The 15217-nt window shown below is 46.3% G+C and overlaps 1 protein-coding gene across 2 annotated transcripts in view; it reads left to right on the plus strand.

The window, feature by feature from the left end:
- The window catches only part of TMEM63A (transmembrane protein 63A), a 44742-nt gene extending 41684 nt beyond the window's left edge, over nucleotides 1–3058 (plus strand). For both annotated transcript variants that reach the window (XM_066611665.1, XM_066611666.1), the window contains exon 23: nucleotides 88–3058. In XM_066611665.1, the coding sequence (XP_066467762.1) occupies nucleotides 88–594 (507 nt within the window). In that variant the 3' untranslated portion in view covers nucleotides 595–3058. The remainder of the gene's footprint in view (nucleotides 1–87) is intronic.
- Nucleotides 3059–15217: the final 12159 nt, after the last annotated feature.

Raw genomic sequence — 15217 nt, forward strand, 5'->3', positions numbered from 1 at the left:
GTAAGAGGTTTGATGAAATTTTGGAATAGTCATACATTGCCTCAGTATTTCTTAATTATTGAAAATTCTAATTGTTCTACATTCCAGAGATACGTTCCCCGTGTTCTGCTTTACGGTCCTAGTGAAAACATAGTTCTGCCCCATCCTCAAAGAGACCAGCTATCCTATGGCACCATGGCAAAGACCAGTACAAACGTGGAAATCGCCCATCTGTCTCCTGGAATGCAGTCGACTTATGGCACCATGACAGAGACCAGTACAAACGTGGAAGATGTCCACCTGTCTCCTAGAGAGCAGTCAACCAGTGGCACCTTGGAAGAGACCAGTACAAATGTGGAAGATGTCCACCTGTCTCCTAGAGAGCAGTCAACCAGTGGCACCTTGGAAGAGACCAGTACAAAGGTGGAAGATGTCCACCTGTCTCCTAGAGAGCAGTCAACCAGTGGCACCTTGGAAGAGACCAGTACAAACGTGGAAGATGTCCACCTGTCTTCTAGAAAGCAGTCAACTTATGGCACCATGGAAGAGACCAGTGCAGAGTTGGAGGTCCATGTTTCTTTTGCAGAAGAACCAATTAACAACAAAGAAAAGTAAAAATATGTAGCTCAATGTTACAGACTAACACAAGAGGGCGTACTTTCCCTGATACAAAAAATAAACTTCACCAAAGATTCTTAATGTTGTAGGGTCTCTTTCAAAAGAAGCACTGCTATGACCATTCAGGAGAGGCTTGGTTGCTGTACAGATGTTTACAGAGTTGCTAATGTGGGATTTTTTTGTTTGTTTTTTGTTTTTGTAGGCCATCACGCAAATTGTGGCATAGGCATACTGAACAACTGTGCTCAGAGAAACTACTTTGGGATTTACATGTCTAATTATTTGCCTTGTGGAAAGATTTGACTGTGTGCTTTAAGTGCAAGATCACTGGAGCCAAAAGAGTTGTCAAAAATGGCACCTAGGTTTGTTTTGTTTTGTTTAAATTATGCCTTCTGAATTTTAACCAGCCTTGGGGTCTGTTAAACACTTGCCTGGAGGGAGGCAGCATAAATCCAAATGCAACATTTTTTCTTAAACAAAAACTAACATAAGAAATGCCAAGTCAGTGTAATCAGGGAATACTCTGAACCGCTGCCCAGTGCCCCATACTTTTCAGAGTATGCAGGAGCACTTTTCTATCACAGAAGGGAATTGTCCTGTACACGTAGAGACAAATTGTGCCAAAACTACAGGATTTGGGATGAAAACATTCATGTCTGACAATTTTTAAGTATGGACTGCATTTGTTAATGTTTAGGTCACTGTTTTAAGGGCCTCACGCACATGGAAATTTATTTACTCACAATAAAGGATGTGAACATTTTATAATTTTTAAATCTCTGGTTATAAAAAGAAATGCCTGCTTAAGTGCCAAGAGTATCACTTGTATCACAGTATGATAGGCTGTTTTTAAATTTTGAAGTAGGTATAAGTTTCTACAAAGCTACATTGAATCCAATGGTAATTAAGCAATCACATTTAATAAAACACTGAATTAAGATACAATTTCTGGCTGAGTAGATTGACTTCCTTTAACACTGCTCCTTTATTGAAACTCAGTCAAGAATTTAATGTAGAATCCATGGTTAAATACACCCCAGTACCTATATTCTACCCCAAGAAAATGGTTGTGTGTGTCTGTGATGTGCTAAGCAAAATATTATACTTTTGTCATGATGGAGAAGGGAAAGAAACTATGTGAAGAACTGAAGACCACTTTTTGCTCACTGAAAAGCAAACAAGATTCCCAAAACATTCCTACTTAATATTGTGCTGATTTTTTTTTTTTTTAAGATTCTTGCGATGTTGACTTCTGATACTGTTGTACTTCTGTGGCATGATTGCAAAATATTCTGGTGTATTATCATAATTTATTTTGTATCTGAAGGTGGACCTCTCAGCAGTCTTTGATACCATTGACCATGGTATCCTTCTGGCCAAGTTGGGGCTTAAGGACACTGCTCTGCAGTAGTTCCACTCCATCTCGGCTGACAGGTCCCAGATGGTAATACTGGGGCACACCTGCTCAGTGCCCTGGCCTTTAAAGTGTGGGGTGCCACACAGTTCTAGTCTACCCCCCCCCCCATGCTTTTTAACATGAAACTGCTGGGAGAGATCATCCAGAGATTTGGAGTGGAGTGTCACCAGTATGCTGATGACACCCAATTCTGTTTCTCCTTTCCATCTTGTGCCAAGGGAGGCAGCGGAAGTCCTGGGGCATTGCCAGGAAGCAATTGGAGTCAGAATGAAAGCCCACAGGTTGAGATTGAATCCAGAAAAGACAGAAGTCCTCCTGGTCAAGAAATCCTTGATGCTGGTACTGAGTCATTTACCCAATCTGAATGGGGTTGCATGCCCCTGCAAGAATTGGTGCACAGTCTCGGAGCGCTCCTGAACTCTTTCTGGAGAATCAGGTGGCAGCTGTGGTTAGGAGTGTGTTTGCCCAGCTTTGACTGGTGCACCAACTGTAACCCTATGTGAGCCAATCGAACCTGGTCATGGTGGTTTGTGCCTTAATGTCTTCAAGACATTACTGTAATGCACTGTGCATGGCACTACCGCTGAGGATGGTTCGGAAGCTGCATTTAGGCCGAATGCAGTAGCCTGGGTGGGTACAGGGGCCAGACAGTTTAAATCTATTGGACTACTGCTTCAGCAGCTATACTGTCTGCCAGTCCCAATTCAAGATGCTGGTACTGACTTTTAAGACCCTTCACAAAGGTCCAGCCTATCTGAGGAAGCGCCTTCTCCCATACATTCCATCCTGCCCTCTTAGGTTATATGAAGGGGCTCTCCTTAAAGTGCCACCACTATCCCAAGAGAGAGGGACAAACCTTCTCTGTAGTGGTGCCACAACTATGGAATTCCCTTCCAGATAAATTCTCCCTCCCTTGTGGTTTTTCGGCAAGGGCTCAAAACATACCTATTTTATTTGGCATTTGGATAGGTGAATGTTTGAATTCTGAGCTCTGCAATAGTGCTGTGGCTTGACTGCTTCCCTGGACTAATTAGTTGTGTGTGTCCCCCAATGGCTCAACAATGTGTGTTGGGTTTTGCTTTGTTTTAATTATTTTTATGTTTTAATGTTTAATATTAAAATCAATGTTTTAATGCTTTGTTTTGATTTTTTTTAACTTTGTATTGTGATACACAGGACACTTATTATGGACCTTAGCCATCTTAGACATTTGCTTGGGCATGGAAAAGGCGGGATATCATTTTTTAAAAAAAAGTTCTATTTATGGAAGAAGTTCTGTTAGCGGAAGGACGATTTTCCTGGATCTTTCCCCTGCAACTTGACGTACCTTCTGAAAATCTGTTTCCAAAGGTTGGGGGGACCCTTTTGCCCCGAGCAGATATTTGTGGCTGCAGAAGGAATGGGAGGTCTGCAAAGACTATTATCATCCCTGTTGCACAAACAGAACTTCCTGCACAAACAGAATGGCTTATGTTGCATACTTAGTCTTGATTATTGAAATGCTGTGTAAATATCTGAGATGGGTACTGAAAACTTGCTGATCATTAAACCTGTTTGTCAGGAAGAGGAGAGTGAATCCTGGAAGAAAGCAGGCTGACTAAGTGAAGAAGTACCCAGTGGTCAGTGTGTGCACATTCTTTCCTGCTTTCCCTTTACAGGACAAGCAGCTGAACAGGAAAAAAACAGCACCCTCCAGCTAGGGGCTGACCGTTTCTTGCATACCTGAGGTGTGAAATCCCTATGTAATAGGACTTTGTTGAAACTGTACCAATGGTGAACCAAAGTTGAATGCCATTTACACTCACAGTAAGGATCATTGTGGGCTGCATTTGCAGGAAAGGCAAAATACAAACCCTCTGAAGAAGTAAGTAGTCTTAAGGGTGGACCTGAAGTCTCTGGCTGTTTTAATTCTGTTCATTTTTATGCAGTTGGGCAAAAGCCAGACTGCTGTGTAAAAAAATACACCAAGAATGATGGCAACCTGGAATAATACGATCATGGTGATATTGGAACATCATGGAACGGAAGAATCCTCAAAGAGATTTGTATTAGCTTGAGAGGGTTCTGAGGAACTACGTACTTAATAGGCACAAATGTTGCTTGCAGGACAGAAAGTTGCTGGTTCTGCCTGTCATGGGAGGCAGTATCTTTGGGAAAGGGGGCATAGCTAAGTGGTGGAGCATATGTCTTGCAAGCTGCTGCTTCTTCAGTCCTTAGCTGGTACTTGGTGAGACGTTTGTTCTCTCAATATGCTGCTGTAGGTGCAGTTGGAATCCATGTGTCATGACACGCTTCCATTCTTTGTGATTGTTGGCAATATTTCTTGTCTTATTGATTGTCAATTGCTGGTTCCTTAGATCTTCCATAATGTATTTGAGCCACGTTGTCTTTGGAGCTGCCCAATGAACCCTCCAGTGGGAAAATCGCTCTCACAAGAGGAGCTTGAGTGGCAAGCTTGGTGTTCGTTCTGCAGACATAGCCAAACATTGCAGTCTGTGTTTTTGGATTTGTTCTTCTACAGATGACTAATGGTCGCACATTATCTGAATTGTCACATTACGATGGCGATCACAAAGAGATAGCCGCAGGATCTGTCTCAGGCATCGCATTTGGAAAACATTCAGCTTGTTCATGTCCAGTTTGAGCAGAGTCCATGTTTCCGATCCATATAGGTGAATCGGTAAGATCGGTGTTTGGAAGAGGCTAATTTTGGTCTTGATGGAGATACTGGCCTTACATAAGAACAGCCATAGACCCATCTAGTCCAGCTTCCCGTATCTCACAGCGGCCCCACCAAATACCCAGGGGAGCACACCTGATAATAAGAGACCTGCATCCTGGTGCCCTCCCTTGCATCTGATATAGCCCATTTCTAAAATCAGGAGGTTGCACATACACATCATGGCTTGTAACCCGTAATGGATTTTTCCTCCAGAAACTTGTCCAATCCCCTTTTAAAGGCATCCAGGCCAGACGCCGTCACCACATCCTGTGACAAGGAGTTCCACAGACCAACCACACGCTGAGTAAAGAAATATTTTATTTTTTCTGTCCTAACCCTCCCAACACTCAATTTTAGTGGATGTCCCCTGGTTCTGGTGTTATGTGAGAGTGTAAAGAGCATTTCTCTATCCACTTTATACTTCCCATGCATAATTTTGTATGTCTCAATCATGTCCCCCCTCAGGTGTCTCTTTTCTAGGCTGAAGAGGCCTAAATGCCGTAGCCTTTCCTCATAAGGAAGGTGCCCCAGCCCAGTAATCATCTTAGTCACTCTCTTTTGCATCTTTTCCATTTCCACTATGTCCTTTTTGAGATGCGGCGACCAGAACTGGACACAATACTCCAGGTGTGGCCTTACCATCAATTTGTACAACGGCATTATAATATTAGCTGTTTTGTTCTCAATACTTCCTAATGATCCCAAGCATAGAATTGGCCTTCTTCACTGCCGCCGCACATTGGGTCGACACTTTCATTGACCTGTCCACCACCACCCCAAGATCTCCAGATCTGTCACAGACAGCTCAGAACCCATTAGCTTATATGTGAAGTTTTGATTTTTTGCCCCAATGTGCATGACTTTACACTTACTTACATTGACATGCATCTGCCATTTTGCTGCCCATTCTGCCAGTTTGAGGGATCCTTCTGGAGCTCCTCACAATCACTTCTGGTCTTCACCACTCGGTAAAACTTGGTGTCGTCTGCAAACATAGCCACCTCACTGCTCAACCCTGTCTCCATGTCATTTATGAACAGGTTGAAGAGCACTGGTCTCAGGACAGATCCTTGGGGCACACTGCTTTACACCTCTCTCCATTGTGAAAATTGCCCATTGACACCCACTCTCTGTTTCCTGATCTTCAACCAGGTCTCAATCCAGGAGAGGACCTGCCCTCTAATTCCCTGACTGGAGTTTTTTCAGTAGCCTTTGTTGAGGGACCTTGTCGAATGCCTTCTGAAAGTCCAAATATATAATGTCCACAGGTTCTCCCGCATCCACATCCATCCTGTTGACCAGCATCCCGTTTCTGGGCAAGGTAATTGAGCGGGTGGTGGCGTCCCAACTCCAGAGGGTCTTGGATGAAGAGGGTCTTGGATGATTGGATCCTTTTCAATCTGGTTTCAGACCGGGCTTTGGGACGGAAACTGCCTTGGTCGCCTTGGTGGATGACCTACGCCGGGGACTGGACAGGGGGAGTGCGTTCCTGTTGGTCCTGCTGGACCTCTCGGCGGCTTTTGATACCATTGACAATGGTATCCTTCTGGGCCGATTGGCCGAGTTGGGAGTTGGAGGCACTGTTTTGCGGTGGTTCCGCTCCTACTTGGAGGGTCAGTCCCAGATGGTGGTGCTGGGGGATGCCTGTTCGACACCCTGGCCCTTGAGGTGCGGGGTGCCGCAGGGTTCAATTCTGTCCCCCATGCTATTTAATATCTACATGAAACCGCTGGGAGAGGTCATCCGGGGGTTTGGAGTGAGGTGTCATCAATATGCTGATGACACCCAGCTCTGTCTCTCCTTTCCTCCAGACTCCAGGGTGGCGGTTGAGGGCCTGGAGCGCTGTCTGGAAGCAGAGAGGATCTGGATGGGGGCTAACAAGCTGAAATTAAATCCGGATAAGACAGAGGCTCTCCTGGTTCGGAAATCCTCGATGCAGGTGCTGGATTATCGACTTGCCCTGAATGGGGTTGCACTCCCTCTGAAGGAGCAGGTTCGCAGCTTGGGGGTCCTCCTGGACTCGCAGCTGCTCCTGGATTCCCAGGTGGCGGCTGTGGCTAGGGGGGCCTTTGTTCAGCTTCGGCTGGTGCACCAGCTGCGACCGTATTTGGATCGTGCAGACCTGGCCACAGTGATCCATGCCACGGTGACATCAAGGTTAGATTACTGTAACGCGCTCTATGGGGGGCTGCCCCTGAAGACGGTTTGGAAACTACAATTAGTACAGAATGCGGCGGCCCGTGTGGTCACCGGAGCTAGGCGGTTTGACTCTGTCAGCCCGCTTCTCCGGGGGCTACATTGGCTGCCAATTTGTTTCCGGGCCCAATTCAAGGTGTTGGTTTTGACCTTTAAAGCCCTATACTGCTCTGGGCCATGATATCTTAGAAACCGCCTACTCCTGTACAATCCGGCTCGCCCTCTCAGGTCATCAGAAAAGGCCTTTTTGCAAGTGCCGCCACCCAAGGAGGTCCAGGGGGCAGCTGCAAGAAATAGGGCCTTCTCGGTAGTGGCACCAACATTATGGAACTCCCTTCCCCTTGACTTGAGAATGGCTCCCTCTCTTGAGAGTTTTCGGCGAGGCCTGAAAACACTGTTGTTTAAACAAGCCTTCTGATTTCTGGCCTTTTTAACATTTTTATACATCTTTTAGTTTTTTTTTACAGGCTTGATTCCTCAGTGACTTGCTCTTTTATGCTGTCTTTTAATCTGACTACTGTTTTTATGGCCCTGTAATGTGTTTTTAAATGTTTTTATCTGTTATGGATTAATGTTTTTAAAATTTGTTTTTTTTAATATGTTGTTAGCCACCCTGGGTCCTGTTAGGGAGAAGGGCGGGATAAAAATAAAGTTTTATTATTATTTTATTATATACAAAGAATTCTAAAAGGTTTGTGAGGCAAGACTTACTCTTACAGAAGCCATGCTGATTCTCCCTCAGCAAGGCTTGTTCATCTATGTGTTTTGAGATTCTATCTTTGATGAGGCATTCCACCATCTTACCCAGTATAGATGTTAGGCTGACCGGCCTATAGTTTCCTGGGTCCCCACTCTTTCCCTTTTTAAAGATAGGTGTGACATTTGCTATCCTCCAATCTTTTGGCACCGTGGCCATTTTGAGGGACAAGTTGCATATTTTAGTCAAGAGATCAGCAACTTCATCCTTCAATTCCTTGATAACTCTAGGGTGGATGCCATCAGGGCCCGGTGACTTACTGAACTTTAATTTATCAATGAGGTCTGAAACATCTTCTCTTTTAACCTCTATCTGACTTAATTCCTTGGTCAGGAGGGGCTGTTCGGGCAGCAGTATCTGCCCGAGGTCTTCTGCCGTGAAGACAGATGCAAAGAACTCGTTTAATTTCTCTGCCATCTCTAAGTCTTCTTTTATCTCCCCTTTCCCTCCCTCACCATCCAGAGGGCCAACCACTTCTCTGGCGGGTTTCCTGCTTCTAACATATTTGAAGAAGCTTTTATTATTCCCTTTAATGTTGCTGGCCATGCGTTCCTCATAGTTTCTCTTGGCCTCCCATATCACCTTCTTACATTTCTTTTCCCACAGTTTATGTTTCTTTTTATTCTCCTCATTAGGGCAAGACTTCCATTTATGGAAGGAAGCTTCCTTGTCCTTTACGGCCTCTCTAACTTGGCTGGTTAGCCATGCGGGCACCCTCCTGGATTTAGTCGAGCCCTTCTTCCTTTGTGGTTTACACTTCCGCTAGGCCTCTATTACTGTTGATTTGAGCAATCTCCAGGCTCTCTGTAGAGACTGGACTCTTTTTACCTTCCCTTTCAACCTCCTTCTAACCAGCCTCCTCATTTGAGAGAAGTCCGCTCGTCGGAAGTCAAGGGTTTTGTGAGATTTGCCCGGTATTCTTCCCCTGACGTGCATGTCAAAACAGATCACAGCATGATCACTGTTCCCCAATGGCTCAGTAACATTGACATCTCTAACCAGGTCCTGAGTACCGCACGATATTAAATCCAGATTCACCTGTCCTCTGGTGGGCTCCATGACTAGCTGCTCTAAGGCACAGTCATTTAGCATGTCAAGGAATTCGGTCTCCTTTTCGTGACCAGAACACAAATTGACCCAGTCAATATGAGGATAATTGAAGTCCCCCATGATTACAACCCTGTCCCTCCTTGTCACCTCCCTGATCTGTTTCCTCATTTCAAGTTCCCCTTCTGGTTTCAGTTCTGGAGGACGATAGTACGCCCCCAGTATTACATCACTCCTCAGGCCTGGTAATTTAACCCTTAGGGATTCTATGGAGTTGGACCCGCCTTCAATCTCTACTTTGCTGGATTCTATCCCTTCCTTAACTTAAAGGGCCACCCCACCTCCAACAAGCCCCTCCCTGGCCCTCCTGTAGAGTTTGTAGCCCGGGATTGCGGTATCCCACTGATTCTCCGCATTCCACCAGGTTTCCGTTATGCCCACTCTGTCAATGTTTTCCCTTGTCACCAGACATTCCAGTTCTCCCATCTTTGCTCGGAAACTTCGGGCATTTGCATAAAAGCATTTGTACATGGAATGCCCCAGGATGAGCTGCTTATTAGCTCCTTTATACCTGAATGCTCTCATTGTGCCAAACCGTCTATCACATCCCATCTCGCTACCATTCCCAATTTCTTCTCCTACTCTGCCTTTACCTTGTTCTCTAACCTCCCCATCCTCGTCCCATAGGGATGAGGAGTCCCGAACCAGATGCCCCTTGGCTTCTGTTGGCCTTCCCCCAGGGATCGGTTTAAAAGCTGCTCTGCCACCTTTTTAATGTTATGCACCAGTAGTCTGGTTCCATTCTGGTTCAAGTGAAGCCCGTCCCTCTTGTACAGGCCCCGCTTGTCCCAAAACTCTCCCCAGTGCCTAATGAATCGAAACCCTTCCTCCCTACACCACCGTCTCATCCACACATTGAGACCCCTGATCTCCGCCTGCCTAGCTGGCCCTGCGCGTGGAACAGGTAGCACATCAGAGAACGCTACCTTTGAGGTCCTGGCTTTCAGCCTCCTACCTAATAGCCTAAATTTGACTTCCAGGACCTCCCAGCTACACTTGCCCATGTCGTTGGTGCCGACATGCACCACAACCGCTACCTCCTCCCCAGCACTACCTTCCAGAAGCCTTCTTCCAGAGGCACTATTTTGAATGAGGCAAATGCTACTGTTGCCTGGCCTATCCTGCTGTGGACTTCGGTGATGGATGCCACTTTTTCCTCCTGTGCCTGTGATCCCAGGTATTTGAATTCTTGATTTGAATTCTTGATTCCATCCAAATTGATCTGCATAATTTGGACTCCACTGAGGTGAGTGTTTATCTGTGATCCATCTGTGGTCATAACTTTGGTTTTATCCACATTGATTCTTAGGCTGTAGGAATGGGTGATGTGGGCAGTGTGGTAAATGATGTCAGACATCCTCGTCTTGGATGTCTTGCAAGCAGAAAGTCTCAGGCACTTGGCATGAAATTGGGCACAAATAATCTCTATCAATGCAACTCTGCTCACAAAAGATGCCTTTGCGGTCAGAAGGTCAGTCATGGAGGCCTCCTCAAGGTAAGGAACTTTCTATTCCTTTATGTCAGGGCTGCGTTGCAGCTGCATTGGCACTGGAATGTTGGATAGGACTGAGCCCTTACTGCATTGGCCTTTTTCCTCACACCATGAAGAATTTCTTACAGCTAAACATTTAAAACCTTTTTTTTCATTTATTGATTTTTGCCCGTTTTCAGCCTCTGTCTGGTCAGTGACACTTTCATCTGTTAGCCTCAAATTTTTAGCAGGAGGACTTGACCTTTGTGCTGTCCCTCTGTTAACAGCTGCAAGGGACGGCTTTGGAAATTTCATGGCCTGCAAGGCAGAGACAAGATTTCAGTCCAAATGCAGCTGTTCCATAAAACTATGGCAGTGCATAAACTAATGACAGCAACTGTCTCCTGAGGTCCATACTTGAAAGCGTTCACCCTTGTACATTACTCCTACTTTTTGCAGATATGTCTCTGCGATTGCATAACATGAGATCCCACCAGCCTGCAGAGAATGTAAAGCTCTAGGATGCCAGCTGGAGCAAATGCAGTGTTCCCATTTTCTTCTAGTGCTGGGTTTCTGACATATATGGTCATCTTTCTCCTTCCAGTTTGTAAGCAGTTGTCCCCTTGGGAAGTGTGCAAATTTGAGCCAGCTGTTTCTCTGCTGCCTGTACAAAGGATTAATCTTCATGATGGAATGCAAGTGGGGAGGGTGCCCCATGCATGAGATGGCAAAAATGTGTCACTCTTGCCAGTTTGACTCTTCTCCATTACAAATCTAATCTATTGGCCTCTATTAGCCCCAATCCAGAGAAACTCAGTTGAGCATTTCTTGATAGGGCTGTTCCACTCTTTATCCAGAAAAGTCTTGAACTCATTTTTAAAAACAAGCCATTCTTCCCACAGAAATCTGAGAGCTACAGTTCTGTGAAGGGGGAGTGATTTCTAACAGAATTCTTGGCACCCTCATTCCAATGCCTCATTCAGGCCACTTTGAGGAAAGATAAAGCGACTAATAGAAAACTAAGGATGCAATCCTAACTTGTGCCAGTACAGCAGGCCGCAGTGTCCTGTGCTGTATTCAGTGCAGGTTAGGAGCAGGTTGGAGATCACCTCAACGTAAAGGGACATTTTCCCCCCTTACCCCATGTTGAGCCCCAGCAAGCTGTATGGGGCTACTTGGATCTGTGCCAGCTATTTAGCTGGTGCAAATACAAGCAGCCCATGTAAAGCTGCCCAGGTTGGCGATGGGTTAGAATATGGCATGCACTGCCACTGCAGATCCTATCTACAATCGTCCCCTGGTTCCACCAGTGGTGGACCTCCCCAGCCTTGCGCACCAGGGCAAAGGTCCGTGCTGGCACCCCCTATGGGATGTTGCCACCCCTGCATGCAAATTCGTCCCTCCTTACCTGGAGTGCACAGTGCCTCACGCAACTCCAGAATGCATCAGAACATGCTTTACAGCACCTTTGCAACACGAGAGTCAGCGCAGGAGGCCTCTGCCAGCTGAAGTCATTTTTAGGATTGGGCTACCTGTTGCAGAGTGTGGCTAACATGCAAACTGAATGAAGATGCATCCATAGTGCAACACATATTTGGATGGGAAGCTTATTATGTATCCTGCATTTGCACTTCAAGATATGAAAAGAAACAAGACCCTATGAGATCTTCTACAGAGGGTGGCTGTCTTTCACCTCCCACTAACAACTGAACAATTTTATTTAGGATGGAGGTGAGGCTGAATTTTTTGGTAGCTGACTTTTTAGGGTTGTTACTTTAAAAACTTTCACTGCTGGGCTGCTCTCTTGATATTGGGTTATTTACTTCTGGATCAGTTTCCTTTTTATTTACTTGTTGTGATGCTACTTTTTGTTTTCATTGTTATATAATTTTTAAAAAAACTTTTTTTAGCCGTTGTGTGCATTTTATGGAAAGGCTGGTTATTAATCTGGATTAATCTGGAAAGGCTGGATTAAGCACGATACACTTGCTGTGTGTCATTCACTGTTCATAGTATTAGGCTTATGGGTAAGGGAGTAGAAAGGCAGGCTAGATCTTCTACTGGCTGTTTTATGTCACACAAGTGAATTCAGGAGCACCACAGAAAGGTGATGTATGCATTTTTAGAAAGAACAAATTCAGCAATGTAGGCCTGTTCGTAAATACACTGCTCAAAACAATAAAGGGAACACTTAAACAACACAATGTCACTCCAAGTCAATCACACTTCTGTGAAATCAAACTGTCCACCTAGGAAGCCACACCGATTGACAATCAAGTTCACATACTGTTGCACAAATGGAGTAGACAACAGGTGGAAATCATAGGCAAGTAACAAGACACCCCCAATAAAGGCGTGGTTCTGCAGGTGGTGACCACAGACCATTTTGCAGTCCTTATGCTTTCTGGCTGATGTTTGGGTGACCTTTGAATGCTGGCAGTGCTGTCACTCTAGTGACAGCATGAGGCGGAGTCTGCAACCCACACAAGTGGCTCAGGTAATGCAGCTCATCCAGGATGGCACATCAATGTGGCAAGAAGGTTTGCTGTGTCTGTCAGTGTAGTGTCCAGAGCATGGAGGCGCTACCAGGAGACAGGCCAGTACACCAGGAGACGTGGAGGAGGCCGTAGGAGGGCAACAACCCAGCATCAGGACCGCTACCTCCGCCTTCGTGCCAGGAGGAACAGGAGGAGCACTGCTAGAGCCCTGCAAAATGACCTCCAAAAGGCCACAAATGTGCGTGTGTCTGCTCAAACGGTCAGAAACAGACTCCATGAGGGTGGTATGAGGGCCCGACGTCCACAGGTGGGGGTTGTGCTGACAGCCCGACACCGTGCAGGACGTTTGGCATTTGCCAGAGAACACCAAGATTGGCAACCTCGCCACTGGCGCCCTGTGCTCTTCACAGATGAAAGCAGGTTCACACTGAGCACATGTGACAGACGTGACAGAGTCTGGAGATGGCAGGGAGAACGTTCTGCTGCCTGCAACATCCTCCAGCATGACCGGTTTGGCAGTGGGTCAGTAATGGTGTGGGGTGGCATTTCTTTGGGGGGCCTCACAGCCCTCCATGTGCTCGCCAGAGGTAGCCTGACTGCCATTAGGTACCGAGATGAGATCCTCAGACCCCTTGTGAGACCATATGCTGGCGCGGTTGGCCCTGGGTTCCTCCTAATGCAGGACAATGCTAGACCTAATGTGGCTGGAGTGTGTCAGCAGTTCCTGCAAGATGAAGACATTGATGCTATGGACTGGCCCGCCCATTCCCCAGACCTGAATCCAATTGAGCACATCTGGGACATCATGTCTCGCTCCATCCACCAGCACCACGTTGCACCACAGACTGTCCAGGAGTTGGCGGATGCTTTAGTCCAGATCTGGGAGGCGATCCCTCAGGAGACTATCCGCCACCTCATCAGGAGCATGCCCAGGCGTTGTAGGGAGGTCATACAGGCACGTGGAGGCCACGCACACTACTGAGCCTCATTTTGCCTTGCTGTATGGACATTACATCGAAATTGGATCAGCCTGTAGTGTGTTTTTCCACTTCAATTTTGAGTATGACACCAAACCTAGACCTCCATGGGTTAATAAATGTGATTTCCATTGATGATTGTTGTGTGATTTTGTTGTTAGCACATTCAACTATGTCAGGAACAAAGAATTTAATAGGAATATTTCGTTCATTCAGATCTCGGATGTGTTGTTTAAGTGTTCCCTTTATTGTTTTGAGCGGTGTATCTTTTGCATCCGCTTGGGACAGAGTGGCCAACAGACCCCCATCTTTTAATGGTGGGACAAAAGGTTAGTATCCTCTGTGCATAAGGCTGCTGCTATCACAAGGCTTTCCTTTGTAAGCCTTTTACCATGTAAAGGAATCTACGAGTGGGCTCAGCTAAAGAGGAAGTCAATAGAGTACCCAGGGAAGTGCAAGGGGGGCAAATGCTCTGGGTGCTCACTTGGTGAGGTAGTACTGTGATCCTCTCCCACCCCCCCATATGCTGAGAACCATGCCAACAGTGACTGTAGGAGTGGAGGAGCTGTTCCTCCCCTCTCCTTTCTTTAAAGGGGAGGAGAGCAGAGCTCAGATCAGCGGGGAACTACACTGAGAGTGACTGCACTCCTGCAGCCACTCTCAGCATGGTTCCCAGCCATGTTTGAGGGCTGCCCCCTCTCCTCCCCTTTAAAGAAAGAGGAGAGAGGGGCTGCCCTCAGAGTGGTGGGAAGTGGCACGTGCCTCCTCTTCCTCCGCAACGACTTCTGTGCAGCTGCCTCCTCCGTTCACCCTTTGTTTCAAGCAGCACAAAAGGCTCCATCAGAGCATTTTGACGCTGCTGGAAGTGGCACCTGGGACAGAGGTGAGTGCTGCTTCCAGGAGGTGTGCAGAACATGCCTCCTGGGCATTGCTGCCAGGGGCGCCAAAACATTCCGATGGAGCCTTTCGTGCCACTTAGAAGCTTGTTTCAAAGAGAGAACAGAAGAGGCAGCTGTGCAGAAGTAATTGCAATGATGTCGTCATCACCGCAATTACTTCCAGGTCAGGGATGGGGGGCAGCAAAGACAGAGGTGGCCCCAGGCGGGGAAAAGCCCAGGACTGCCTTTGGAGGAAGTGTCTTTGGTGAAAGATTGCACAGACTGTCCTCAAAAAAACCAAACTTCTGGTCTCCCTGGACTGGAATGCATTTGAGCAGAATCAGGATTTCCATTGCAGTGATCCATACAGGTTTCCTTAAGTCCGTGATTTCCTTTCATTCTTGTTCTTCTTACCACAGTGAACCTGACTTCAATCCAGAGGCATGGTCAATAAACACAATTTTGCAAACCGGAAAGGTATGCGATGATGTCCTTGTAGTGTAGACAACATTTAAATGGGAAGGTCAGTCTTATAATATGGAGCATCTATCACTGAACTCTTTTTGGAGTGAGCAGTCCTTGAACAGAGATGGAATG

The sequence above is a fragment of the Tiliqua scincoides genome, chromosome 1, assembly GCF_035046505.1.
Source record: "Tiliqua scincoides isolate rTilSci1 chromosome 1, rTilSci1.hap2, whole genome shotgun sequence".
Lineage (NCBI taxonomy): Eukaryota > Metazoa > Chordata > Lepidosauria > Squamata > Scincidae > Tiliqua > Tiliqua scincoides.